The sequence below is a fragment of the Macaca fascicularis genome, chromosome 14, assembly GCF_037993035.2.
Source record: "Macaca fascicularis isolate 582-1 chromosome 14, T2T-MFA8v1.1".
In the NCBI taxonomy this organism is placed as follows: domain Eukaryota; kingdom Metazoa; phylum Chordata; class Mammalia; order Primates; family Cercopithecidae; genus Macaca; species Macaca fascicularis.
Window position 1 is genome coordinate 76211044 of NC_088388.1, and position 23542 is coordinate 76234585.

The 23542-nt window shown below is 39.4% G+C and overlaps 1 protein-coding gene across 26 annotated transcripts in view; it reads right to left on the minus strand.

Moving 5' to 3' along the window:
• Nucleotides 1-384: 384 nt before the first annotated feature.
• The window catches only part of PAK1 (p21 (RAC1) activated kinase 1), a 149268-nt gene continuing 126110 nt past the window's right edge, over nt 385-23542 (minus strand). For 13 of the 26 annotated variants that reach the window (XM_045371245.2, XM_015435525.3, XM_005579168.4 and 10 more), the window contains 7 exons: nt 22671-22719; nt 17271-17383; nt 14117-14234; nt 10773-10872; nt 9537-9733; nt 6219-6356; nt 385-1721 (listed from right to left, as the gene is read on the minus strand). In XM_045371245.2, the coding sequence (XP_045227180.1) occupies nt 1635-1721; nt 6219-6356; nt 9537-9733; nt 10773-10872; nt 14117-14234; nt 17271-17383; nt 22671-22719 (802 nt within the window). In that variant the 3' untranslated portion in view covers nt 385-1634. Of the gene's footprint in view, nt 1722-5386; nt 5453-6218; nt 6357-9536; nt 9734-10772; nt 10873-14116; nt 14235-17270; nt 17384-22670; nt 22720-23542 lie in introns of all 26 variants that reach the window. The other 13 variants (XM_074014847.1, XM_074014845.1, XM_074014839.1 and 10 more) reach the window with 2 other exon arrangements.

The window sequence follows — 23542 nt, forward strand, 5'->3', positions numbered from 1 at the left end:
AAGTATAGAGAAAAGCAAGAAAGTTATTTAAATAAAAGTCAAGACAAGTGGTTACCTCTTGGGTGGGGGCTATAATGAGAAAGGGAAAGACAAGATAGAGAAGGTTCTTATTATCAGTGTTCCATTTCTTGATTTGATGGATACAAGTGTGTTTATAATTATTCTTTAAACAATACAAATGGTTTTGGCCCATTTATCTTAATTTATATTTAACATAAAAGTGTTAAAAAGAAAGAATACACATTCAAATATATAGTGGTAAAGGGGCATCCTATCTGCAACTTACCACTCTCAAATTGTTCAGAAAGAAACTATTCATTATTTCATATAAAAAATCAGAAAAGGAAAGAGAGAACAAAAGAAAAAAGGCATACTCCAATAGAATACTTTCATCTCCTTTTATTGACGGACATAGAAATTTATGCTGCAGAGGCAGTAGTACCTCAGAGCATGAGAAGGTAGTCAATGGGGCTGACATGACAAGTCACAATGCTGGCTGGGGGTCCTACCATAGTGGGAGAACCAAAACCACAAAAATAGCAGGAGGTAGCAAACATCCCCAACACCCAGTGTAAGCATTTCCATTGGCAGAGAGCTTGGCCATGCATCTTAAAAACAGGGTCCCCTCACAGCTGGCAGGGTATCATGTCAGGCCGCCAAATCCATCCAGAACTAACATGCAGTCTCTAATCTGGAGACTCTGTATTGTGACCAAAAGATTTAGACCATTAGAAGATCCAAGTTAATCTTTCAGCTCCTTACCCCAGGTAGAAAAAGGGGCTGAGTTCCTGAAACATCACACAAGTAGAGCTGGACAGGTGCTGATGCCCAGCCTTGCTCTAAAAGTAGTCACCTTTTTTCCCCTGACTTCTCAACAATGCTCTCACTCAGTATGTGCCCTAGAAAACCTCTCAATGTTATAAACAAGGGACAAGATAGGGGCAGCAGCCTAGGGTATGCAGGGAATCAAAAGCTGCTACATAGCCGAGAGCATTTCACAAGAAACAGCATGGGAACACTATTGGGTCAAGGTCCTCCCAAACAGCTGCTAGAAGCACACATAAAGAAAAATGTGGTTGTTCTCCCATGTCAGGATCAGCTGTGCCAAAGTCATGGTCCAGGAAGCTGAGCCTCTTCATGTCCCTGGCAGATTATCAAACCCCATGGCATTCCCAAGCTGTTCCAGTTTTCAAGTACAATGAGGTGTCTGGGCAGTTCAGTCACAGAAAAGCAAGCACTAAAGAAATCTCAACTGATTACAAATTGATATTATCAAACCATAAATTTATATAGTCAAGAATTAATTATAGGGGATGGTTATGAAGGAGGTGAGGATTTTGCCGTATGGAAGACTAGAAACATTTATTCATATAAACTCTTAATCAAACCACCCTCATATCCATGAATTGGAAGGAAATTCCTTATTTAGAAGTGGCCATCATCTGATTAGTCATTCAGTTGCCATTCTCTTCAATGCTGGACACATGGTTTCCAAGGATCAAAGTCTTGAGAGCACTAGATCAGGAAATGGGAGAAGCAAGGCAAGGAGAAGAGGGCATCAGGAGTTGGAATTTCTGAAATGTGCATTTATCTCACAGAAGGCTTGGCACAATGAGGCTGGGGTGGGTGTGGTTTTAGTGATTGTTCTTTGTTGCCTCCTTTGCGGCAGCAATCAGTGGAGTGAGGCTGGAGAGGGGCTTGGCAATCTTCAGGAATTGATGCTAGAAAGGAGAAAAATAGCAAAAGACACATGACTATTTACCATTCTTCCCCAGTAAGCGTTACAAGACATAAGGGCATCCTTGTTTGTAAAGGGTGCTATGTGGAAAGCTTCCGATCATCCCCGAATTGAAGGACATCTTAAAACAGACCACTTTGGAAAACTGTTTGGCAGCATCTACTTACAGATAAACATACATCTACCTATACCCTAGTAATTACAATCCTAGGTATATTCCCAAAAGAAATGAGTTTGTATAGCCACCAAAAGATATACACAGAAATGTTCATAGAAGATTTGCTTATAATAGCCAATAACCAGAAAGAACCCAAATGTCCAAGAGAATGGAAAAATGAATAGTGTTATATTCATATAATACTACACAGAAAACTACATAGCAATAAAATAAGTAATTGGTACACTGACAATGGGTTGAATCTCACAGACATGTTAAGGGAAAGAAGCTAGACAAGCGAGTTCATATTGTTTTATTCCATTTCTTCTGAGGTAAGCCTAAACCATGGTGATAATCAGAATAATAATTACCTCTGGGGAAGGTATTGAGAGATCATGAACCAGTAGTATATTGCAATACTACAGTTTAGGAGAATTGATCTAGGAATTTATTGTTCTATCCTCAAATCCAATAATGCTAATTCATTTAGTAAAAAGTTCAGTAGCTTGGTCCTTTCCCAAATTACTTTCACTGCGCTGTACTTTGGGCCATACCTTCAACCTTTAATGACTATTTAGGAGAAAATATATGAAAATTGCATCTATATTTTCAGTAAAACTGTTACGGAAAACAATTCCCTTCTTTTTTTTTTTTTTTTTTTTGAGGCAGAGTCTCACTCTGTTGCCCAGGCTGGAGTGCAGTGGTATGGTGTCAGCTCACTGCAACCTCCGCCTCCCGGGTTCAAGCAATTCTCCTGCCTCAACCTCCTGAATAGCTGGGACTACAGGCACCCACCACCATGCCTGGCTAATTTTTGTATTTTTAGTAGAGACGGGGTTTCGCCATACTGTCCAGGCTGGTCTCGAACTCCTGACCTCAAGTGATCCACCCGCCTCAGCCTCCCAAAGTGCTGGGATTACAGGCATGAGCCACCATGCCTGGCCTAACAATTCCTTATGTAATTCTCAGAGCCTCTTAACCAAAAATGGTGTTTTTTGTTTTTTTTTGTTTTTAAACATTTAGTAGTAAAAAAGCTTTGTGTCTTAAAGATGTAGGATATTTCTTCTATTTGATAAAAAATATAGGAACTATCACATTTCCTTTTCTGCCCTGGCTACCAGGAAATTGAGAACCAAATTTGACCTCTAAGCATAATTATTCAACTCACATGAACATATCTGATTCTTCTGCCATACTTCTAATTCCCTTGATTAGTCATATTGTATATATGTATGTACACACACACACACACACACACAAAGAGAGGGAAACATATATGCAATATTCTTTGCTGAGAATTTTTTCAACTTCTGTTGGGACAGAGATAGTATAAAGAGCTACTGAGAACAAGAAGGTACTATTACTATGAAAGGAATAAAAGATCCTAGCTAAATCATGAAGATAGGAATTCCAATATATATCATCCTATGTATTTCTGTCCATAAGTGTGTTCTCACAGGAGAAACAGATGTGAAGCTTTTATGATTTACGATTCTCAAAGTCATGGTTTTCAATATTTACAATGTACACGAACAAGTTAAAAAGCCAGCTTTCTCAGATCACATGTTTCTACAATTCCCCTAAGTTGAGAGCAGCATGATCCAACACCGAACTGGAAGGCCTCAGTTTCCTTCTCTGTCTAATAAACAAAACAGACTAGATGAGCCCTAAGGGCTTTCCAGTTGTGATACTCTTTGAGCCTGTAAGAGCAGTGGCCAAGAGCATACACACTTCGGAGCCAAACAGGCTGAAATCCTGGATCTGCCACATATCAGCTATCATGGAAAAGTTACTAAATACTTGAAACCTCAGTTTCCTCATCTGTAAAAATGAGAATAACAGAACCTATAACTCATAGAGTTGTTGTGAAGGACAATATATAAAGTGCTTATTAGTGCCTAAATATATAAAGTGTTTAGTGCCTAAAATATGGTAAAGATTCAATATAATGCATTTATTACTAGTTATATTACTGTATCAGGAAGAAAACTTTAGAGGGCACTAACCTTTCAAGAACTATAGTTTGGTACTTAATTAAGAATGGTATCTTTACTAATCATAGGCTTAGCATATCGTATTTACACATTTCCCAGTGCCTACAGTTTGCAGAATACAACTCTCATGAACAGCAAAAGGGGTCCTACATTGTACTAAGAGACTTTTAGTCCCAACAGATACTAGAGACTAATGGGTTACACTTGGCAGAACCCAGATCTCATATCTAATAGGCCAGTACTCCATAATCAGTAACCTCAATTACAAAGAGATGATAAATATGTTCCAGAGGATGATATTCCAATGTAGGTTCTTCCAGCAATTTCATTCAATTCAATAAATATTTTTTGAGTACCTATCCTAAGTCAGGTTCTAGGTAAAACAAGAAACTCAGGGATTAATAAAATAGAGGTTATAATCCAGTAGGAAAGATTCATAATTAACACAGGGCAGTATGCTAGGTCCTGCCCTGCCCTGCCCTGCTCTGTCACTCCTGGGCTTTATAATACGAAAATAAATGACAGTGCATGCCTTCATAAAGTTGCACATGATACTTACTATTAAATCACTAGTGGGCAATACAATAAAAGAACACTTGTTATAAGAAATTGTACTGGAAACAAATATGTTAAATACAAATGACGTGGCCTGCTAAAGGCAATTTTTTCAACCATGTAAAATTATCAGGATTAGGGGGGTGGGAGTATAAAAGGCCTGGTAAACCCCTGACTCCGGGTTTCTCCACAAACTGGCAAAATCTCACTCTCAACAAGTAGAGTATCATTGCCATTATCTGAGGATTTCCAGTGAAGAAAGTATAGACTCCAAAAGCCATACTCACTAATTATCTTCTAAACTTATGTTCCATGGATGGGCATGGTGGCTCATGCCATGCCTGTAATTCCACACTTTGGGAGGCTATAGCGGGCAGATCGTTTGAGCCCAGCCTGAGCAACATGGCAAAACCCTGTCTTTACAGAAAATATAAAAATTAGGCAGGTATGGTGGTGCACGCTTGTAGTCCCACCTACTCTGGAGGCTAAAGTGGGAGGATCAGCAGAACCTGGGGAGGCTGGGGCTGCAGTGAGCCATGACTGCACCACTGCACTCCAGCCTGGGCAACAGACAGAGATCCTGTCTCAAAAAATAAAACATAAATAAAATAAAATAAACGTATGTTCCTTTGCTAAAAATGTATCCTTTGAGCTAATCCCAGCAAAAATATAACTTGCGTAAGATTTGGATGTCAGAGAGCCATTTCTCAACAAGACTCAAACAAACTCTGCCAGACTAATTCAAACAGAACAAAGGATGTGCTAATGAAAGATACAAGCAGGCCGGGCATGGTGGCTCATAACTGTAGTCCCAGCACTTTGGGAAACCGAGGTGGTCACATCGCTTGAACCCAGGAATTTGAGACCAGCCTAGCTAACACAGCAAAACCGCGTCTCTACAAAAAACTTTTTAAAAAATTAGCCCGGTATGGTGGCATGTACCTGTAGTCCCAGCTACTTGGGAGGCTGAGGTGGGAAGATCACTTGAGTGAACCCAGGAGAGGAAAACTGCAGTGAGACAAAATCACACCATTGTACACTCCTGCCCGGGTGACAGAGTGAGACCCTGTGGGGAGGTGAGAGTAAGGGAGGCGGGAAGGGAAAGGGGAGGGGGAGGGGGAGGGAGAGGGAGAGGAAAGGAAAGGAAAGGAAAGGAAAGGAAAGGAAAGGAAAGGAAAGGAAAGGAAAGGAAAGGAAAGGAAAGGAAAGGAAAGGAAAGGAAAGGAAAGGAAAGGAAAGGAAGGAAGGAAAGGGAAAGGAAGGAAAAGGAAAGAAAAGAAAGGGAAAGGAAGAAGAAAAGAAAGAAAGGAAAGAAAGGAAAGGAAAAGGAAGGAGGGAGGAAGGGAGGAAGGGAGGAAGGGAGGGAGGGAGGGAGGGAGGGAGGAAGGGAGGATGGGAGGAAGGGAGGGAGGGAGGGAGGGAGGGAGGAAGGAAGGAAGGAAGGAAGGAAGGAAGGAAGGAAGGAAGGAAGGAAGGAAGGAAGGAAGGAAGGAAGGAAGCTACAAGCAAAGCTCAATAGGTGCTCAGAAAATGATTGTAAACTGAGCCTAGGAGAATGTGTAGAGTTTTAACAGGCCAAGAAAGAGGCTAAGAAAATAAATAAGCAAAGCCCCAGGGATAAAAGTTAGAGCAGTAGGAACAGAGTGAGGGTAGGAAATGGTAAAAGAGAAGCCTAGTTCTATAATATCCAGTACCTTACAGACAAACATGAAGTAAAAAAGGCCTGGTTTAGTGATTCCCTGAATTAGGTGCTTCCCTGCACAGGGACAGTTACCTGCAGCAGCTCTTTAGCTGAACCTCTCTTCTCCACATCCATCTCAAGACAGCGGTTCAGAAAGTCCCGGAAGATAGCTGACAGCTTCTCTGGGTTCTGAAGTTCTGGGGTCCCATTGGTGGCAATGAGGTACAAGGCCTGGCAATAAAAATGGTGAATCACCTTGAACTCCAACTGAGGCTCTCTCTTGTTCTCCATATACACATTCTAGAAATATGGTCAGCTGCTTTATGCTCTAGGATGCAAAGTAGCAGCTGTGTATATATACTGGAAAGAGTATGACCTAAGGATCAGGCTGAACATTTAAAGGCCATGAGACTATGTGCAACTTCCCTATCTGTAAAGTAAGGATGATGATAATGCCCATCTCACATATCTGTAAAAATAAGATAGTGTATTTGAAAGTACTTTGTAAACTTACGAAATATGTTACAGACCTAAGGGTTTATTATTATTATTATTATTATTATTTTTTTTTTTTGAGACAGAGTCTCGCTCTGTCGCCCAGGCTGGAGTGTAGTGGTAAGATCTTGGCTCACTGTAACCTCCAGGCTTCAAGCGATTCTCCTGCCTCAGCCTCGCAAGTAGCTGGGATTACAGGTGCCCACCACTACACTCGGCTACTTTTTGTATTTTTAGTAGAGACAGGGTTTCACCATGTTGGCCAGGCTGGTCTCGAACTCCTAGACTCAAGTGATCCGCCTGCCTCAACCTCCCAAAGTACTGGGATTACAGATGTGAGCCACTATGCCCGGCTTTATTATTATTCTTGCTTACACATCTGAAGGGTTTATTATCCATTTAGCCTGTTGAAACATCTGCCCAGCTACTGGCAGAAATTATTCCTGGTGCCTTCACCTCAGTCATCCAAGAACTGATCTCTTCTAGCAGGAAAGGAATATTAAATATAAGTGAAAACTGTTGCCACCTTGGTCCCCTAAATGAAGCATCTCCTGGGAAAGGTAAAGAAAAACACAGTAAGACCAAATCTTTACAATCAGTCAGCACTTAATTCAAAGAGTACTTACATAAGCACTAATTTAATGGCCACAATTAACTCTGGGCAAGAATTATCATCCTCACTTCACAAATAAGGTACAGAAACATAAAAAGATATGTCTAGGGCCGGGCGTGGTGGCTCACTCCTGTAATCCCAGCACTTTGGGAGGCTGAGGTGGGTGGATCACCTGAGGTCAGAAGTTCGAGACCATCAAGACCAACCTGATCAATATGGCGAAATCTGGTCTCTACTAAAAGTACAAAACTTAGCTGGGCATGGTGGAAGATGCCTGTAATCCCAGCTACTCAGGAGGCTGAGGCAGGATAATCGCTTGAGCCTGGAAGGTGGAAGTTGCAGTGAGCTGAAATCACACCATTGCACTCTAGCCTGGGTGACAGAGTGAGACTCTGTCTCAAAAAAAAAATATGTGTGTGTGTGTGTGTGTGTCTAGGATCACTCTGTCTTGTTTCCAACATATCCCAGCAATTATTATCTTCAAATCTCTGCAAGGCCATTCTAAGGCAGGGAAGAATATGTTGCATGTGGAGTCAGAGGCAAAGCTGGGACCAAAGAATAGAAACTACAGAAGGTAGTTTCAGTTTGGTGCACTGAAGCAATTTCCAATAATCAGAGATATCCAAGGATGACATGAGCATGTAGATGACCACCTACCAGCAACAGTGCACAGGGAACTCCTGCACTAGATGGGAGGTGGGAATAAATGAGAAAATAAAAGCAATCAGAATAAATTTCACATTTGCCCACACAAAGATTACCAACCTATTTGCATCTGTGTTGATATGCTCTGTTACAAGGGATAAATTGTCCATGCTAATCTAATGTCCTTTACTTCAGTACTTGATCGAACCCCTCTCATCGACTTAAGGATATCACTTCTATGTTGTCACTTCCTTTTTGTACATGACCATTTTCCTCCTCTCCACTAAATCATTCCCATTAGCACACAGACATCTTTTAGAAAAACCCTCCCTTGACTCCATTTTAAGAGAGTGTTCCATTTTTGTTACCCTTCCCAGCAAAATTCCTTTAAGAGAAAAAAAACCTGTTTATACATGCCATCTCAACGTCCTCTTCTTCCACTTTCATGAATTTAATTAGACTTTCATCCCCATCTCTCTACTGACAACTGATTGTTAAGGTCATTAAGAACCTCTACATTGGCAAATCCAATGTTCATTTCTCAGTTTCATCTTAACCTATCAATCACATTTGACACATAATCTACCCTCCTCCTCCTTCAGGAAGCACACTGTTCTATTCATCTCCAGGACACTTCACCTCCAAGATACTTCTCTGTTCTCTCACACTAGAAAGGCCATTCCTTGGTCTACTTTGCTAGTTCCTCCAACCTGTAAACAGTGGAATAACCTAGAGCTCAGTACTCAAATCTCTTTTCTTTAACAGTACTCATTCTCTAGGTGAGTGATCTCATCTACCTCTGATTTTAAATACCAACTATATATTATCTACTAATAAATTTATGATTATTGTCCTGACCCCTCACCCTTGAACTCTAGACTCTTAAGCCAAACTCTACTCCCAGCTCCACTTAAATGTCTAATTAACACTTCAAATCAGCACATTCAAAACCAACTCTTAATTACCCAACTTAAGTATGGTCTTCACCATTTCAACAGATGGCAACTGAATTTTTTCAGCAATTCAGACCAAAAATCGTGTAGTAATTGCTGATTCCTCTTTCTCTAATATTCAGTTCATCCTGTCAGCTAGTCCTTCAAGACATTTCCTGAGTCTGAGCACTTCTCACTTCCACTCCTACCAAGACACCACCACTCTGAACTATTACAACAGTCTCTCGCAATCTATTTTCCATAAAAGCGGCCAAAATGATCTGTTTAAAACATAAATCAGATCACATTACTCCTCAGCTCAAAACCCTCTAATGACTTCCCAACTCTGCAGAATAAAATAACTTACGAGAGAGAACTTCCCTCTCTGCTCTAAAATAGCACACCTCTTCCTCCATTACTCTCTTAACTTCCTTACTTTGCTTTTTCTCACAGCATTTACCATCTGTTACTACATATTAATTTATTTTATTTTCATTAGAATAGTTTCTTGCACTTGAAAGGGACTCAGATAGTTGTTGAATAAATGAATGAGTGACTTCTAATATTCCTTTTCTTTGACCATTTATATTTTAAGTTCAACAGTGACTAGTTGTATCCAGAAAAGGGATCTCCAGGTTGAAAGCCATAGAGAATAGCCTGGATTCTTATTTCCTGGGACTAGAGACAACAGCCCAAATAAATTGAAATAGGAATGGTAACACTCACTCTCAGAGGGTTTTCATTGAGGTATGGAGGCTCCCCTTCAATCATTTCGATGGCCATGATGCCCAGGGACCAGATGTCAACCTTGGGCCCATAGGCCTTTCGTGTCACAACCTCTGGTGCCATCCAGTATGGGGTTCCCACCATGGTGCTCCGTTTGCTCTGCTCTGGGGTTATCTGTGCACAGAATCCAAAATCAGCTAGAAAAGAAAAATAAGAGAAAGAACATACATTTAGGATATACACTCACTTCAGTAAGTGTTGACTGTGTGCCTACACGTAGGTGACAAGATCTGCCTGGCTTCCAGCTCTGCTATCCTTTGTCTCTCCAAAGTCACTTGACTGCCACCTTCATGTCTAGCTCCTAGCCTATTTCCTATTGAACCCTGAAGAGAAATAGGAGGAATATAAGAAACACCATCTCTGGCCTCCTATCTCTCCTTAAACCAGGGGACTTAGTGTTAAAGTCCAAGCTGCCCATTTTGGTCTCGATTGCTTGTCCCAGTTTTGCTTTGTTCTTGAAAAACCATTCTCATATTCTCAAATATGGCAACGAGGTCCTTGCCTTATTTCTTGGGCACGAGTCCTTGATTTAAACCCCAGTCACCTATGACTAAGCATGGCCCTGTTTTTATGCCCCAGGCCCAGGGCTGCTAGCAGTCCTTCCATAAACTGCCCATCCACCCATAACATAGCCTGTTTTTCTGGTCTACTGGTCTTTACACCTTTGAACAAAATGTTCTACCTGCCGTGGTTTTCACATTATATTGCAATTATAAATTTATTTAAATTAGGAAGTCTTTGAGAGTACGGATTATATCTTCTTACTTGTCCTCATATCCCTAGGACTGGCATGTACTAGACATTCAATAAAAGTTTGCTGAATAACTGAATGAAAGAAGTTACGCAAAACCCTTTTTTCTAATTATCTATTAAATGTTTTCCATACTAGATTGAGAAGGTAGGGAAAATGTACTCTCAGTGCCCATCACAGGACCTAGCACAGAGTAAGCATTCAGCCAAGTTTTTTGTGGTTGTTGTTAAATGTATACATGAATGAAAAAATAATGAAATGATATCCTATGATTAATATAGAAGAATATAAAACAGCCCTCATATCCCATGAAATAATAAAGACCCTTTGGTGAGTGTCGTGGTTACTATTATATGATGACCATCTCACAGGAGACAGGGCCCCACAAGGAGAGAAGTATTATCATTCCTAAGGCTCCTACTTACTTAGCTTGACAGAGCCATCCATTCCCAACAGAATATTGTCACTCTTGATGTCTCTGTGAATGACCTGGTTCGAATGCAAAAACTCCAGAGCCTGCAGACACTATTGAAGTGGTGTGGGCAGGGGGAGAAAGAAAGGACATACATATAATACAGAAGACTTAATAGAAAATCAACTAATTCAACCTCTTCACTTTAAAATAAAGGAAGTAAGGCCCCAACGAGTAAAAGGACTTGCCCCAAATCACTCGCAGAGCCATATCTAGAACCAAGTCTTCCATCTCCCAGCTAAACATTCTTTTAACACTCCATGATGCCTTTCACCTTAAAATAGTTTTTTAAGTAAAGGAGTTCCTCCAATGGTTTTTTTTTTTTTTTTAATTAGATCCTTGGTAAAGAACCTAAGGCCCAAGAGAAATTACTGAAGAAAAATGGAAAGGATCTTATAATGACAGACTGGAGGAAAACAACAAATAAGGGTCATATTTGAGGAAGCAGACATATGGAAGTGATACTAGAAGCAGTAAGTTAGCAGGATAATCTTATTTTGGTGAGGAGATATTTTGTACTATTTTGGATATGCTGAATTTGACATCTGAAGACAAATGTCCAGTAGGCAACTGCATTTATAACTCTTAGTTTCCATACAGAGGTAAATATTTACAAGTCATTTGGGAAGAGATGATTTTTGTTTAAGTTACAGAAATGGTTGAACCTGGCAAAGGGTATAAGAGAAAGAGAAGAACCTTGGAAAACACCTATGGTACACAGGCAGAATGAGTAACAAAGAGACACAATGGTACAATTAAAATGCCTGGTTCTGCTGCTACCAAACTAACTATATAATTCTGGACTCCCATCTATAAAATGTGGGAATTAGATGAGATCATCTCAGCTTTTCTACTAAATCAATAATTTGCTTTCATTGACCCAAAACTAATTTTTTAGAAACTTCTACCAATTAAAAAACACTAAAGATATAAGTGAACAGGAAAATACTATTTAAATGGTCCTAACCTAATACTTTACTTTCTAAGAATATACCAATGGCTAAATTAAGAATAAAACAATATCCAGAATTGGGTTTTCCCTGAAAATGTAACAGCTGCTCTTCTTACAAGGGTGGAGACATCTCAGGATGTCAGAAATTATGATGAAAAAGAATGATCTTGAGAAATTGGAACCTCATACATTGCTGGCAGGAGTGTAAAACAGTACAGCTACTACAGAAATGGTTTGGCAGTTCCTCAAAAGTTGAGTACAGAGTTGTCATATGACCAGCAATCCACCTGTAGTTATATACCCACGAGAATGAGAACATACCTCCCCACAAAAACTGGTATATAAGTGTTCATAGAGTAATTTTTTATTTTTTATAACAGCTGAAAACAGAAAGAACTCAAATGTCCATTCTATTACTTGGCAATAAAAAGGAATGAGGTACTGATACATGCTACAAAATGGATGATTCTTTGAAACACAATGCTAGCTAAGTAAAAGAAGCCAATTACAAAAGAACAAATATTACATGATTCCATTTATATAAAATGCCCAGTACAGGGAAACTACAGAGGTAGAAAATAGATTAGCGGTTACATAGGGCTGGGAGAGTCAGGGCAGGGGACATGGGGATTGACTGTTAATGGATATTAATTTCCTCTTTGGAGTGATAAAAAGGATCTAAAATTCATTATGATGGTGGTTGTACAACTCTATGAACATACTAAAAGCTAGTGAATTATATACTCTAAATGGGTGAATTATATCTCAGTAAAGATGTTTTAAAAAGGAGATGATCTCTATTATAACTGAAGAATAGTAATATCATCTATTATACAACATTAACATTTTTTTCCAAGTGCTTTTTCATCCATATAGCACCCCTAAGGTATATACAGTGTGAATGTTGCGATTTCCATTTTATAGATTAATAATGAGGCAAAATGATTTCCCAAAGTATACGTATGTATGTATTCTCCACTAGTGAAACTTGGTTCCTGAGGGTAAGCAGGTGTGGTGAAAAAAATCTTAGGTATTACAATGGTTTATGACCCTCCAAAGGGCCATAGTATGTAAACAGTTGACCTATGTATCTGTGATATTAAAATTTCATGGCAGGGAGTATGATTAGGAAAAAGGCTCCTTAAGAAGGAGACAATGAAAAGAAGGTTAAGAAATACTGCATTAGTAGTGGAACAAGGAAAAAAAGTCAGAACCCCTAAGAATCCCAGCCTGGTATTAATTCCATTAATTAATTCCAATTACTTGTGAATATTCTAGATCCCAAAGTTGTTTGCAAAGGGGACCATATTTTCTAGGGCAGTATTGATTTCACATTTTATTTTTCTTAACACTGATTAAATATGTAACTACATAATTTCAGCAGTATGCCTTCAGATCTTGTACCATCAAACCCCAATCACACTATTATACTCATCCCCACAAAATTCTGAACCTCATCTCATCTTCTATGCTTCCCCTAATTTCCTAACTTTTCTATTATGTTGGTGCAAAAGCAATTGTGGTTTTTGGCATTTTTTTTTTTTAAGTAATGGCAAAAACTGCAATTACTTTTGCATTATTGGGCCACCAGAAAGTTCCAGTCTGTCATCAGCAAAACACCCAATATCCTCAATGTCTCTGAATATTCCCTTCATCTTCTTGCTCTAATGGAAATGAAATGTGGTTATTCCCTGAGGACACTGTCCAGGCCTTCTGGAGGGCTTTTTTTCCTCTTACATCAGCATATTATCGATTCTAGACATTTAATCACAATGAGGAGAAAGGGAATATCTATTTGACCTTTTTTTTTTTTTTTCCTGGAAGTATTTTACCCTAGATTTTTGCTGGCTTGCTTTTATATATCATTCAGATGTTTACTCAAATCCATAGCAAAACCTTCCCTGAGTATTCCGTCTAAAATAGAACTTCCTCCATCACTACCTTCTTACTCTGCTTTATTTTCCTTATAGCACAAAAATAAAGCAAGAAAGCAGAATAAAAATGATTAAAATATATGCCCAGATAAAAGAGATAAAGGAATATATAATAATGTGCTTAGAGTGGTTATCTTTAAGACTGGAATTACGAGTGACTTTTTACAATATATACTATCTAGTACTTTATAATTTTTCTACATTGGGTAGAATAAAGTTATCTTTAAAGAAAAAAAAATCATGGTGATAGAAATGACAAACACAGGTACAATACAGGAATGATAGGAGTGTCAGCACTAATTTCTACCAATTCCACAGAGCCCAGACTGAGATCTCACTGGGTAGGGAACTTCAGGAGGCAGGAATACGGAGGCAGCTTTCTACTCAAGACTGCTTGGCCCTTGGCCTTACCTCACGGCACACAGCTGCAATCTGGCCTTCATCCATGCATGTTTCTGTCACCACGTCTGTCAAGGAGCCTCCAGCCAAGTATTCCATAACAACCCATAGCTCATCTCCCACGAGGTAACTGTAGGAATACAGATAAAGGGTGAGAGGGAACAATCAGAGTACTCTGAGCCATGGCACTGGGTTTCAAAGGCTAAGCATATACACAGAGTGAAACTACGTCTTAGCACAAAGTAAAGTAAAAGATTCTTTACTTTGGGGAAAAGCAGAATCTGGGGGACAAAATCACTAACTTTGAATTTCTCAAGGATGCTCCTGGAGAAAACCAAGCATACATGTTCTGTGAAACCCCAAAGGGCAGAACTAAGATCACTAGCTTAAAGTGATACAATAAAATTGCATTTCATCACAACACAAAGGAAGACATTCTAAAATTAGAAAGACTGACATGATTCCCTCTAGAAGCATCCAAACATTTTACAATGATAGGATTTACAGTCCATGTTACCCAAAGAAGAGAGAGCTACTAACCCTCCCAGAGAGTCCTACCAGATCTGAGATCTATGAGACCAAGTATTGGGTCTTGTTTAAGACTCTATCCCCAGAGTCCAGCACAGCAAATGCCAATATTTACTAAATAAATCAATGAATGAAATAAAAGATAACTAAAAATATTAAATGAAATAATGTTTATGAGTCCCTTAAAAGCTGCAAAGTGTTGTATACATAGTCATTATGCTGACAATTGACCTCTACTTTGAGTGTCTGTGATTCAAGAATGGAATGAATTTAGCAACGGCTTACAGAGCCAAAGCCGTCTGATAAGCCAAGGCTACCATTTAGTAAGGTATCCCCGGAGAGATTGTGGGCTCACACGAGTTAGAAGTGATGGCTTCACTCAGAGGTTGGATCACTCAACCCTATTACATGATAAATAAAAAGGTCACTTAGCCTATCTGGTCAATGTTTCCTTACTATAGAATCGGACAAATAAAAACAAGGTGAGCCTAGAGCCCTAAAGTCTTCTGCCAGTCTTGGACATAGACGCTGGATTGGGAAAAAAACATTCCTTGCACTGGCTTGAACTGTGTGGTATCATCTTATCTTCATCCTGATATTGGGAATACTGCTGGGCAGATGTGGAGACTGTTGGAAGATTTTAACAAATGCACTCAAGCAAAGGGTAAGATTTGAATCCTATTTTTTTGACTACTAATCGACTGCTCTTTCCATAAAACTTTGTGTTCTGATTTGTAATTTTTAAATGTCCATGACAAATAAACATGACAGACTAAGTGTTTCTTCAACAATCTCTTTTGAGAAAGAAGACTATGGGGATTTGAACTGCTATGGTCTGAATGTTTGTGTCCCTCACAAGTTATATGTTGAAAATCTAATCACTAATGTTATTAGGAGGTGGGGCCTTTGGAAGGTGATTACATCCTGAGGGCTCTGCCCATGAGTTCATCCATATGTGATGGAGTTCCCCCTGGGACATCTCACAAAAACCACAGACCCTCATTTGTAACACCTTCACTGAATGCTCAGGTTAAGATCCTCTTCTATGATTTTACAGAGTGTACTTTTTTCTATACCAGACCAGGAACTATTTGAGGGCAAAGATAGCATTATTTACTTCTGATTTCCAGAGTAAAAGCCTCTGGGAATACCAGTAAAGGTATGATTAATAAACAAATCTATAAGTCTCTTAATCCTACTCCCAGAACACAAATTCCTTCAATAACATGGTCTTATCATTTAGATGCATCCACTGATGGGTAACTCACCATTTTGTGAGACAGGCCATACCCTTACTGACAGCTTTCATTTTTCCATATCCTGAGCCAAAATCTAAAACCCCTGTCGCCTTCAGTAGTTTGCACGAGCTATATTCTCTGTATAATAAGTTCTGAAAGAGATGATAAGGTACTAACTTTCAGAGGATTCTTCAGAGCCAGTCAGGACCCACATTAAGGAGACATAACCATCTCAAAGAAAAAGGCTTTATTCTTTACAGTGTTGGGAATGTCAAAGTTCAACTCTTTTCCTTTTTAAGGAAACTGAAGCTTACTAGTGTTTTAGATGCAGAATAAGAAGGCACCCTTATGAAATCTATCAGTAACAGGAAGAGGTAGCTGGTCATGCAATATAAGAGGTAAAGAAATTAGAGCCCAAGATATAGTCCAATTTCACCTCCACCTATGATATCTCTGAACCCTGGGCAAGAAGCTTAACTTTTTTTTTTTGTTCAGGTATCAGAGAAAAGAACCTGATATAATAGAAAGGGCATTGATATTGGTGCTAGGAATATTCAAATTCAAAACACTGCTTTGCTGTTTTATGGCTTACTACTCTTAGACAAGTTATTAACATCTATAAACCTCAGTTTCCTCGTCTGTAAAATATGGATAAAAAACCCTACCTCACAATGAGATACTGTTCGTGAAAGTGCTTAGTACAAAATAAAGCACAATACAAATATTATATACAACCACTCTTACTATTTTGAAAAACAATTTTGATGAGCTGGAATGATGGGCTAAAACAATAAAAATGGGACTTAATGAAGATAGTGAAAAAGCTCTGTATTTCCAGTTTAATGCAAGCTATGTAAAAAAAAAAATCAGAAATTTTAGTTGACTGCAATCTTACTAGGAGTCAAAGCACACATCCTAAAAGATAAAACAAGAATGAAATCATTAAGCTGTGTTGAGTTTAGAAAGAGTCCCACTCTCTCCGTAGTGGTCAGATCTCAAATGAAACATCTAGTTCTGCATGTTGCATTTTAAGAGAACATAAACAAACAAGCAGTTATTCAGGAGGATGAGCAGAATAAGGAAAGACTTGGGATATAAAATGAGTTAAGGACCTAGATGTTTGACTCAGGCAGATGGGCTGGTAGGTTTCCCTTAGGCAAAACAAACAGTAATAGGATCAACTGTTACAAGCTACATGGTGGTAGAGTTCAGCCTAATACAGAAGGATTTCCCAGCAATAAAGGTGTCCAGCATTACACAGGGTCACCTACAGAGAGCTCAGCATCACAGAAGACTCTTAAATGGAGGCAGTTCTGAGTGCTGGCACCGCCCTCTTCTCTGACAGTCTACCAGTCAGTCCCAAAGGCCCTATCCCTCTCATGGGACCCACCACTCCATACCTGTCCAAGTAATTCACAATGTTTGGGTTCTTGTTTTCCCTCATGACCAGGATCTCATTAATAATCAGCTCTTTCTTGGGCTGCTGCTGAAGATTCATCTGCTTAATGGCCACCTGAAATCAGAGTATATTCAATGTGCAACCATAGTCATTCCCATTTATTAAGCACCTACTAAGTACCAGACCTTAAGTACTCAGGAAACAAAGATGAGTAAGATACAGTCTTAGCCCTCGAGTAATTCACAATTTGTCTATGTAGACCAGTGGTCTTCAAAGTGAGGTCTCAAGCCAGCATTATCATCATCTGGGAGCTTGTTGGAAATAAAAACCTGGGGTCCCACCCCAAATCTACTAAATCAGAAACTATGTGATGTAATAAGTCCTCCAGGTCACTGTGATATACACCAAAGTTTCAGAATCAAACTTTGGTGTAGAAAAATACTTTTAAAAAGTCACAACAGAAAAGAGATGCTATAACAGAGGTTCATATAAAATGCTAGCAAAACACAGAATACGGCAAAAGCCAAGAACTCTTTCAATCTGGCCAAGTATAGGGACTTCATAAAGGGAGAGGTGACTTTCTGAACCTGGTGTAGAAAGATAAATCAGAGTTGACCAGGTCAAGAAAGAATAGAAAAGGAGGATGAGAGTTCTATCTATAGAAATAATAAATTTCCAGACAACATGAATATAAGGTATACTTTAGTTTCTAAGGTACTTGGTATCAATTCCTTCTATACGTAAGGTACTATTATAAGGTGTTCTCAAATTTGTTATTTCATTTAATCTGCAAAGACACCTTGCGTGCTAAATATTACTAATGATTCAACAGATGGGGAAACTGTGTTTCAGAGAGGATGTGACTTGCATACATAGCTATTCAACAGCAAAATCAGGATTAGAACCCTCAAAAGGGATGCCAAGTTATCCTGTACATGTAGCCAGATTAATTTTCCCCCACAGTACACATTTGATAACCTTGTTCAAAAACTTACATGGCTCCTGGTTGCCTAGAAATGTTTCTCAGTACAACATTCAAAGTTCTCATGATCTGGCCCCTACTTTACTTCCAACTCTATTCCTTCACAGAGGAGTGTTCATGGAGAACACTCCATGTTCTCCCTGGTATCTAGTTCCCCTTCCTTTGTTCAGAATCTTCTCTTCATCTGGAACAGCCTGTATCATTTCCATACATTCAAAAGCTACTTACGCTTTGTATCCGGCCAAAGGAAACTTCATTCTCCAAATCCAATATGCCTTTTCCCTTCTTTAAAGCCCTATAAGATCATATTTATCCCTCTTTTATGGAACTTACAACTTGCTATCATGTGTAATGATTAGTTAGGGGTAGTGTATCAAGAAGTTTGAGGGCTTGACTGAAAGCCCAGAACTCCAATGCCAAACACAGGCCTTTACACACATAAGAGTTGGTGCTCAAGAAATGTCTGTAGAAAGAGGGCAAGAGAGAAGTCAATAGGTTGGTCAGTACTTTGTTTTTAAATAAAAACAACAAAAAAATGGCAATGGGCTCCTCTATCCCATAGGAGTATACTTTAAATTATTTTCTAAGTGTTCATTCTCTAGAGATATTTTGCCTTTTTCCTGCTTAGTGGACAAGAACACGAACATCTAATAGAACGAAGTTGTCTTTCTAGAAGCAGCAAGAAGTATAAAGAAGGAATGATTCAAACTTTTATGTGACAAATCCCTGACTCTATTATTTCTTCAAGTCAAGAATGGACAGTCTTTTGCAGAGACCAAGTTAATCATTAAGAATAGAAGTAATTCTGTAAAAAAATCTGACCACCTCCATTCCCTACCTCAAGTAAGGAAAAATTGCTTTGGAGTGGAGTTTCCTGTTAGGTCAAGCTTCTAGTCTGGTGGCAGCTGTCTATAACAGCTGAGCATTAGTTTTTCCTAACGTTTGAAAAGCAACATGTTGATCTAAAGATATTAAGTATAGTTAGCCCTTATAACACACATTAAGGACTGGAGCTAGAAGAATGTCTTTTGAGTTACTCATGCCATCTTGGAGGATGGGACACTGCTTATGAACCTCACAGTGGTCACTGCTGGCAGCAGCAAGGAAGGAGAGGCATAAAGAGGCTAACATGGAGGCTGGGGCAGGACATGGGAGTCCTTTTCTTTTTTCTTTTCCTTTCGAGACAGAGTCTTGCTCTGTTGCCTAGGCTGGAGTGCAATGGCAATCTCTGCTCACAGCAACCTCCGCCTCCCGGGTTCAAGCGATTCTCCTGCCTCAGCCTCCCGTGTAGCTGGGATTACAGGGATCCGCCATCACGCCTGGCTAATTTTGGTATTTTTAGTAGAAACAGGGTTTCACCATGTTGGCCAGGCTGGTCTCAAACTCCTGACCTCATAATCTGCCTGCCTCGGCCTCCCAAAGTGCTGGGATTACAGGCGTGAGCCATCGTGCCCAGCTGGGAGCCCTTTTCAATAGCTACTAACTATGGGCTAGGCTGTGTCCTTCATCTATCAGACCCCACCTATATAGGCTAGGATATAGCATTCCTATAACAGAAAAAGAACTAGACTTGAACTCTGAGAACTTAAGCTCAGGACCTGTCACTTACTGACCTTGACCAATCACAAGCTCTCTGAGCCTCAGTCTCTTCATCAATACGTTGAAGATAATCTCAACCTTGATTCCCCTCTTCTCAAGATTGTTTTGAATACCAAGTGAGACAATGGCAAATGCATTACTCACATATAAGTAAATAAGCAATAAAGTTAGACAATAATGAAAATGGTAATCATAGTAATAACATCATTTAATAAGTACTTGGCACAGCAACCACTCTCCCACCACTACTATTTATCAAATACCAACTGTGTGCCAGGCTCTGTGCTAGATGCCCTACTTATATTATCACAGTAAAAACTAACAGCCCTGCAAAGTAAGAATCATGATCTGCATTTTCAGGTAAGAAAATTGAGGCGAAGACTCAAGAAAATTCTAAGGTCATAATCAATATCCACAGGTCCATGTGACTCCAAAGGCTCTTCCAGTCTGTTCTTTCTATTATACACATTCTCTCTAAAAACACGCTTGAAAAATAATTGTTGATCTGTAACTGGAAGACTTCCCAGCACTAACATTCTTCCTATACGTGAGACAATAGGTCTGCCCTTCTCAGCTGGATAACCCCCAATAAGCACGCACTCACAAAGACCGAGAGCATCCTGCTGACTCCACTAAAGATTTATTCTCCCTGGGGCAGGAAATGAAGCCTTCCTGACCACACTGCATTAGCCACCCTGATGGACTCCCTTCCATTCATAGTTTTGTAACCACAAGGCAGGCATACAATGAATTTAAATTTCTCTTTCCTCTGGCCAGCTTCTCACACAGCCAGCCTCCAGGCCTTCCAGAAACCACCATCATCACCTACCTGCCTCCCATCAAGGACTGTGAGGCCTGAGAGGCCAGAAACACGACAAGGGACTCTAGTATCTAACCTCAGCTCTGTTGTGCTCTTGCAGCCCAAAACACACAGGATTAGGAGTCGAAGATTCTAAACCAGTCCCTGCTAATCGCTGACAATACAACTTTGCAAAAAAGTTATTTATACACCCTGAGCCTCAAATTCCTCAGCAGTAAAGAAAAAATAATATTACCTACCTCATAGAGTTCTTTTCAGGATTGGTATAACCTTCTTTATTTTAATCTCTGCATCATATTCACCATCATTAAAATGTCATGATAATACTATCCTTCCTTCCTCACCATTATTTTTACTTTAAGGCAGATTTCTGTCAATATTACAAGGCTTTTATATGTACACAAAGGAAATTACGGTCTCTTACATTTACACATGATTTTAATGTCTGTGAACTTTCACAGAATTCTTAGCATAAGGTGTGGCATAAAGCAAATGCTTTGTGGAATACATATATATGCATATGAGTAAAAATGAATAAATATGAATATGTAGTTCATAAAGTTTATAATGCATTTTCACATGTATTGCTTTACTGAATTCTTTCAACACTTTTGTGGACATTTTATCATGCACATTTTATAAATATATGAAATTCAGGCTCAGAGAGGTCAGATGACTTGCCCAAGGTTATATAAGTAGCTAAAGGCTTATAAGCATCTAGTTCTTTGCATTCTCACGTCAAAGAACAATGAATAAATCCTTAACCATAATAATGATTTTTAAAACTTGGCTTACCCTAGGTGGAGCCTTAATATTTGGCTTTAACACTTGAAAAACTCATGAGAGCCTAGTGAGATATATGCTACCGCTATTAACCATGACTTCTCCAGGATGCCACGTGGTTTCAACCACCAGAAATATAGAAGCACGTGTCTAGCAGCCTCCCTTACAGGACCCCAACTCTATTTTCATTGGAAGAAGAGGTGCCTCTCTCAATTGCTATGTCCCGGTACTCTCTGAAGAAAGAACTTCTCTGGGGCAGCTGCCATCCAGTTCACTGGCTGACACTCCTACTCTGCAACCAAATATTAGAATGCAAGGAAACCTCAAGTACTCTATATTCCCTTCTTAACTTCCTTCTACTGAATATAAGACCTTGGGTCAGCAGGCTTTAGCTATAGTTCTCACGGCTTAATGAAATGAGAGGGACAAAAAACTGCCTCCAAATAAATGAGGATTGCACTGTTCAGTGGAAAGTAAAGGTAGCACCAGTAGATTAAGAGTCAAGAGACATGGTTTAAATCTCCTGTAGATCAGATTTCTCCCCCAACCCCAGACTTGTATAAGCAACTATCCACTTGGCAATCAGGCAGTATCCAATTTCTTTTTCCTTTCTCCTTGAATAATATCACTCACTTGTAAACAATGTTCACATTCAGTCAATCATCTAATCCTGTCGAACCTACCTGCTAAGTATCTCTCAAATCCATCCACTTCCCTCCATCTAACTATTTCACCTTAGTCCAAACCTTACGTTTCATCATGTTAGCCTGCTATTTGGCTCTTGTATGCTACAGTAAGAAACTAGAAATGGTCCAGCTGGGCGCAGTGGCTCACGCCTGTAATCCCAGCACTTTGGGAGGCCGAGGCAGGAAGATCACCTGAGGTCAGGAGTTTGAGAGCAGCCTGGCCAACATGGTAAAACCCCATCTCCACTAAAAAATACAAAAATTAGCCAGGCATGGTGGCAGGTGCCTGTAATCCCAGCTACTCAGGAGACTGAGGCTGGAGAATTGTTTGAACCCAGGAGGCAGAGGTTGCAGTGAGCAGAGATCACGCCACTGCACTCCAGCCTGGATGACAGAGTGAGTCAACCCCATCTCAATTAAAAAAAAAAAAAAGAAATTAGAAATGTTCCTATTGACCTAACATGGGCTAAAAATTAATCCCAAATAAAAAGAAACAGAACTAAAGGGCAACAGTGGGTGGTGGATACTCACCTCCTGTCCTGTGGCCACATCCATTGCAGTGTACACGGTGCCTGAAGCACTGAACAGTAAGGTGGCAGAGAAAGAGGGAAAAAAAATAGTGTTCAATGAAGTGATATTTGTCAAATGTAGTTCTACACACAATCTGTGAGTGTCAAAAACAACAGCAGTAAAAATAATCCTCTCCCTGCATCATCCATTCTCATACTTAAGAAGACATTAAGTGGTAGTAAAGAGAATGTAGGCTCTAGTGGCCAAGAGACCTAATTCCAACCTGCTACTTCTACCTAGTACCTACTAGGTAGGATCTTAAGAAAGTTATTTAACTTCTCTGAGCTTCACTTTCCTCATTTGTAAAGTGGACATAAGAGAATATAAGATAATTTAAATTGATTAGTTCATGTAAAGTACTTAGCCAATTGCATAACATATAACGGATGTTCAATATATATTAATTTCCTGTTCCTGCTTGCTTCTCTCTTCGCCTCCATCACCCTTGGCAAGTGGCTCTAATTTCTTCTGGCTTCAAACTCTTCATCTATAAAAGGGGTAAGATTAGATCTATGATTTTCAACTAGGGGGTGAGAGGTGAGGAGAAAGGGGTCCTGGAGAGAATTTCAGAATGTATTTGGGGGTGAGCCAGCATGTCTTATATATTTATCAAAAAGCAATATGAACTTTTGGGGTATCAGTAATATTCTTTTTCTTAATCTGGGTACTGGTTACATGGGCGTGTTCACTTTTTGAAAATTCATTGAGTTGTATACTTATATATGCTATCTTTGTGAAAATTTCCATCAAAAAACTATAAATAGTAAAAAACTATAAAAACTTGAAGAACCACACTGAATAATCTAATCTCAAAGTACCCTTCCTGCTCTAAT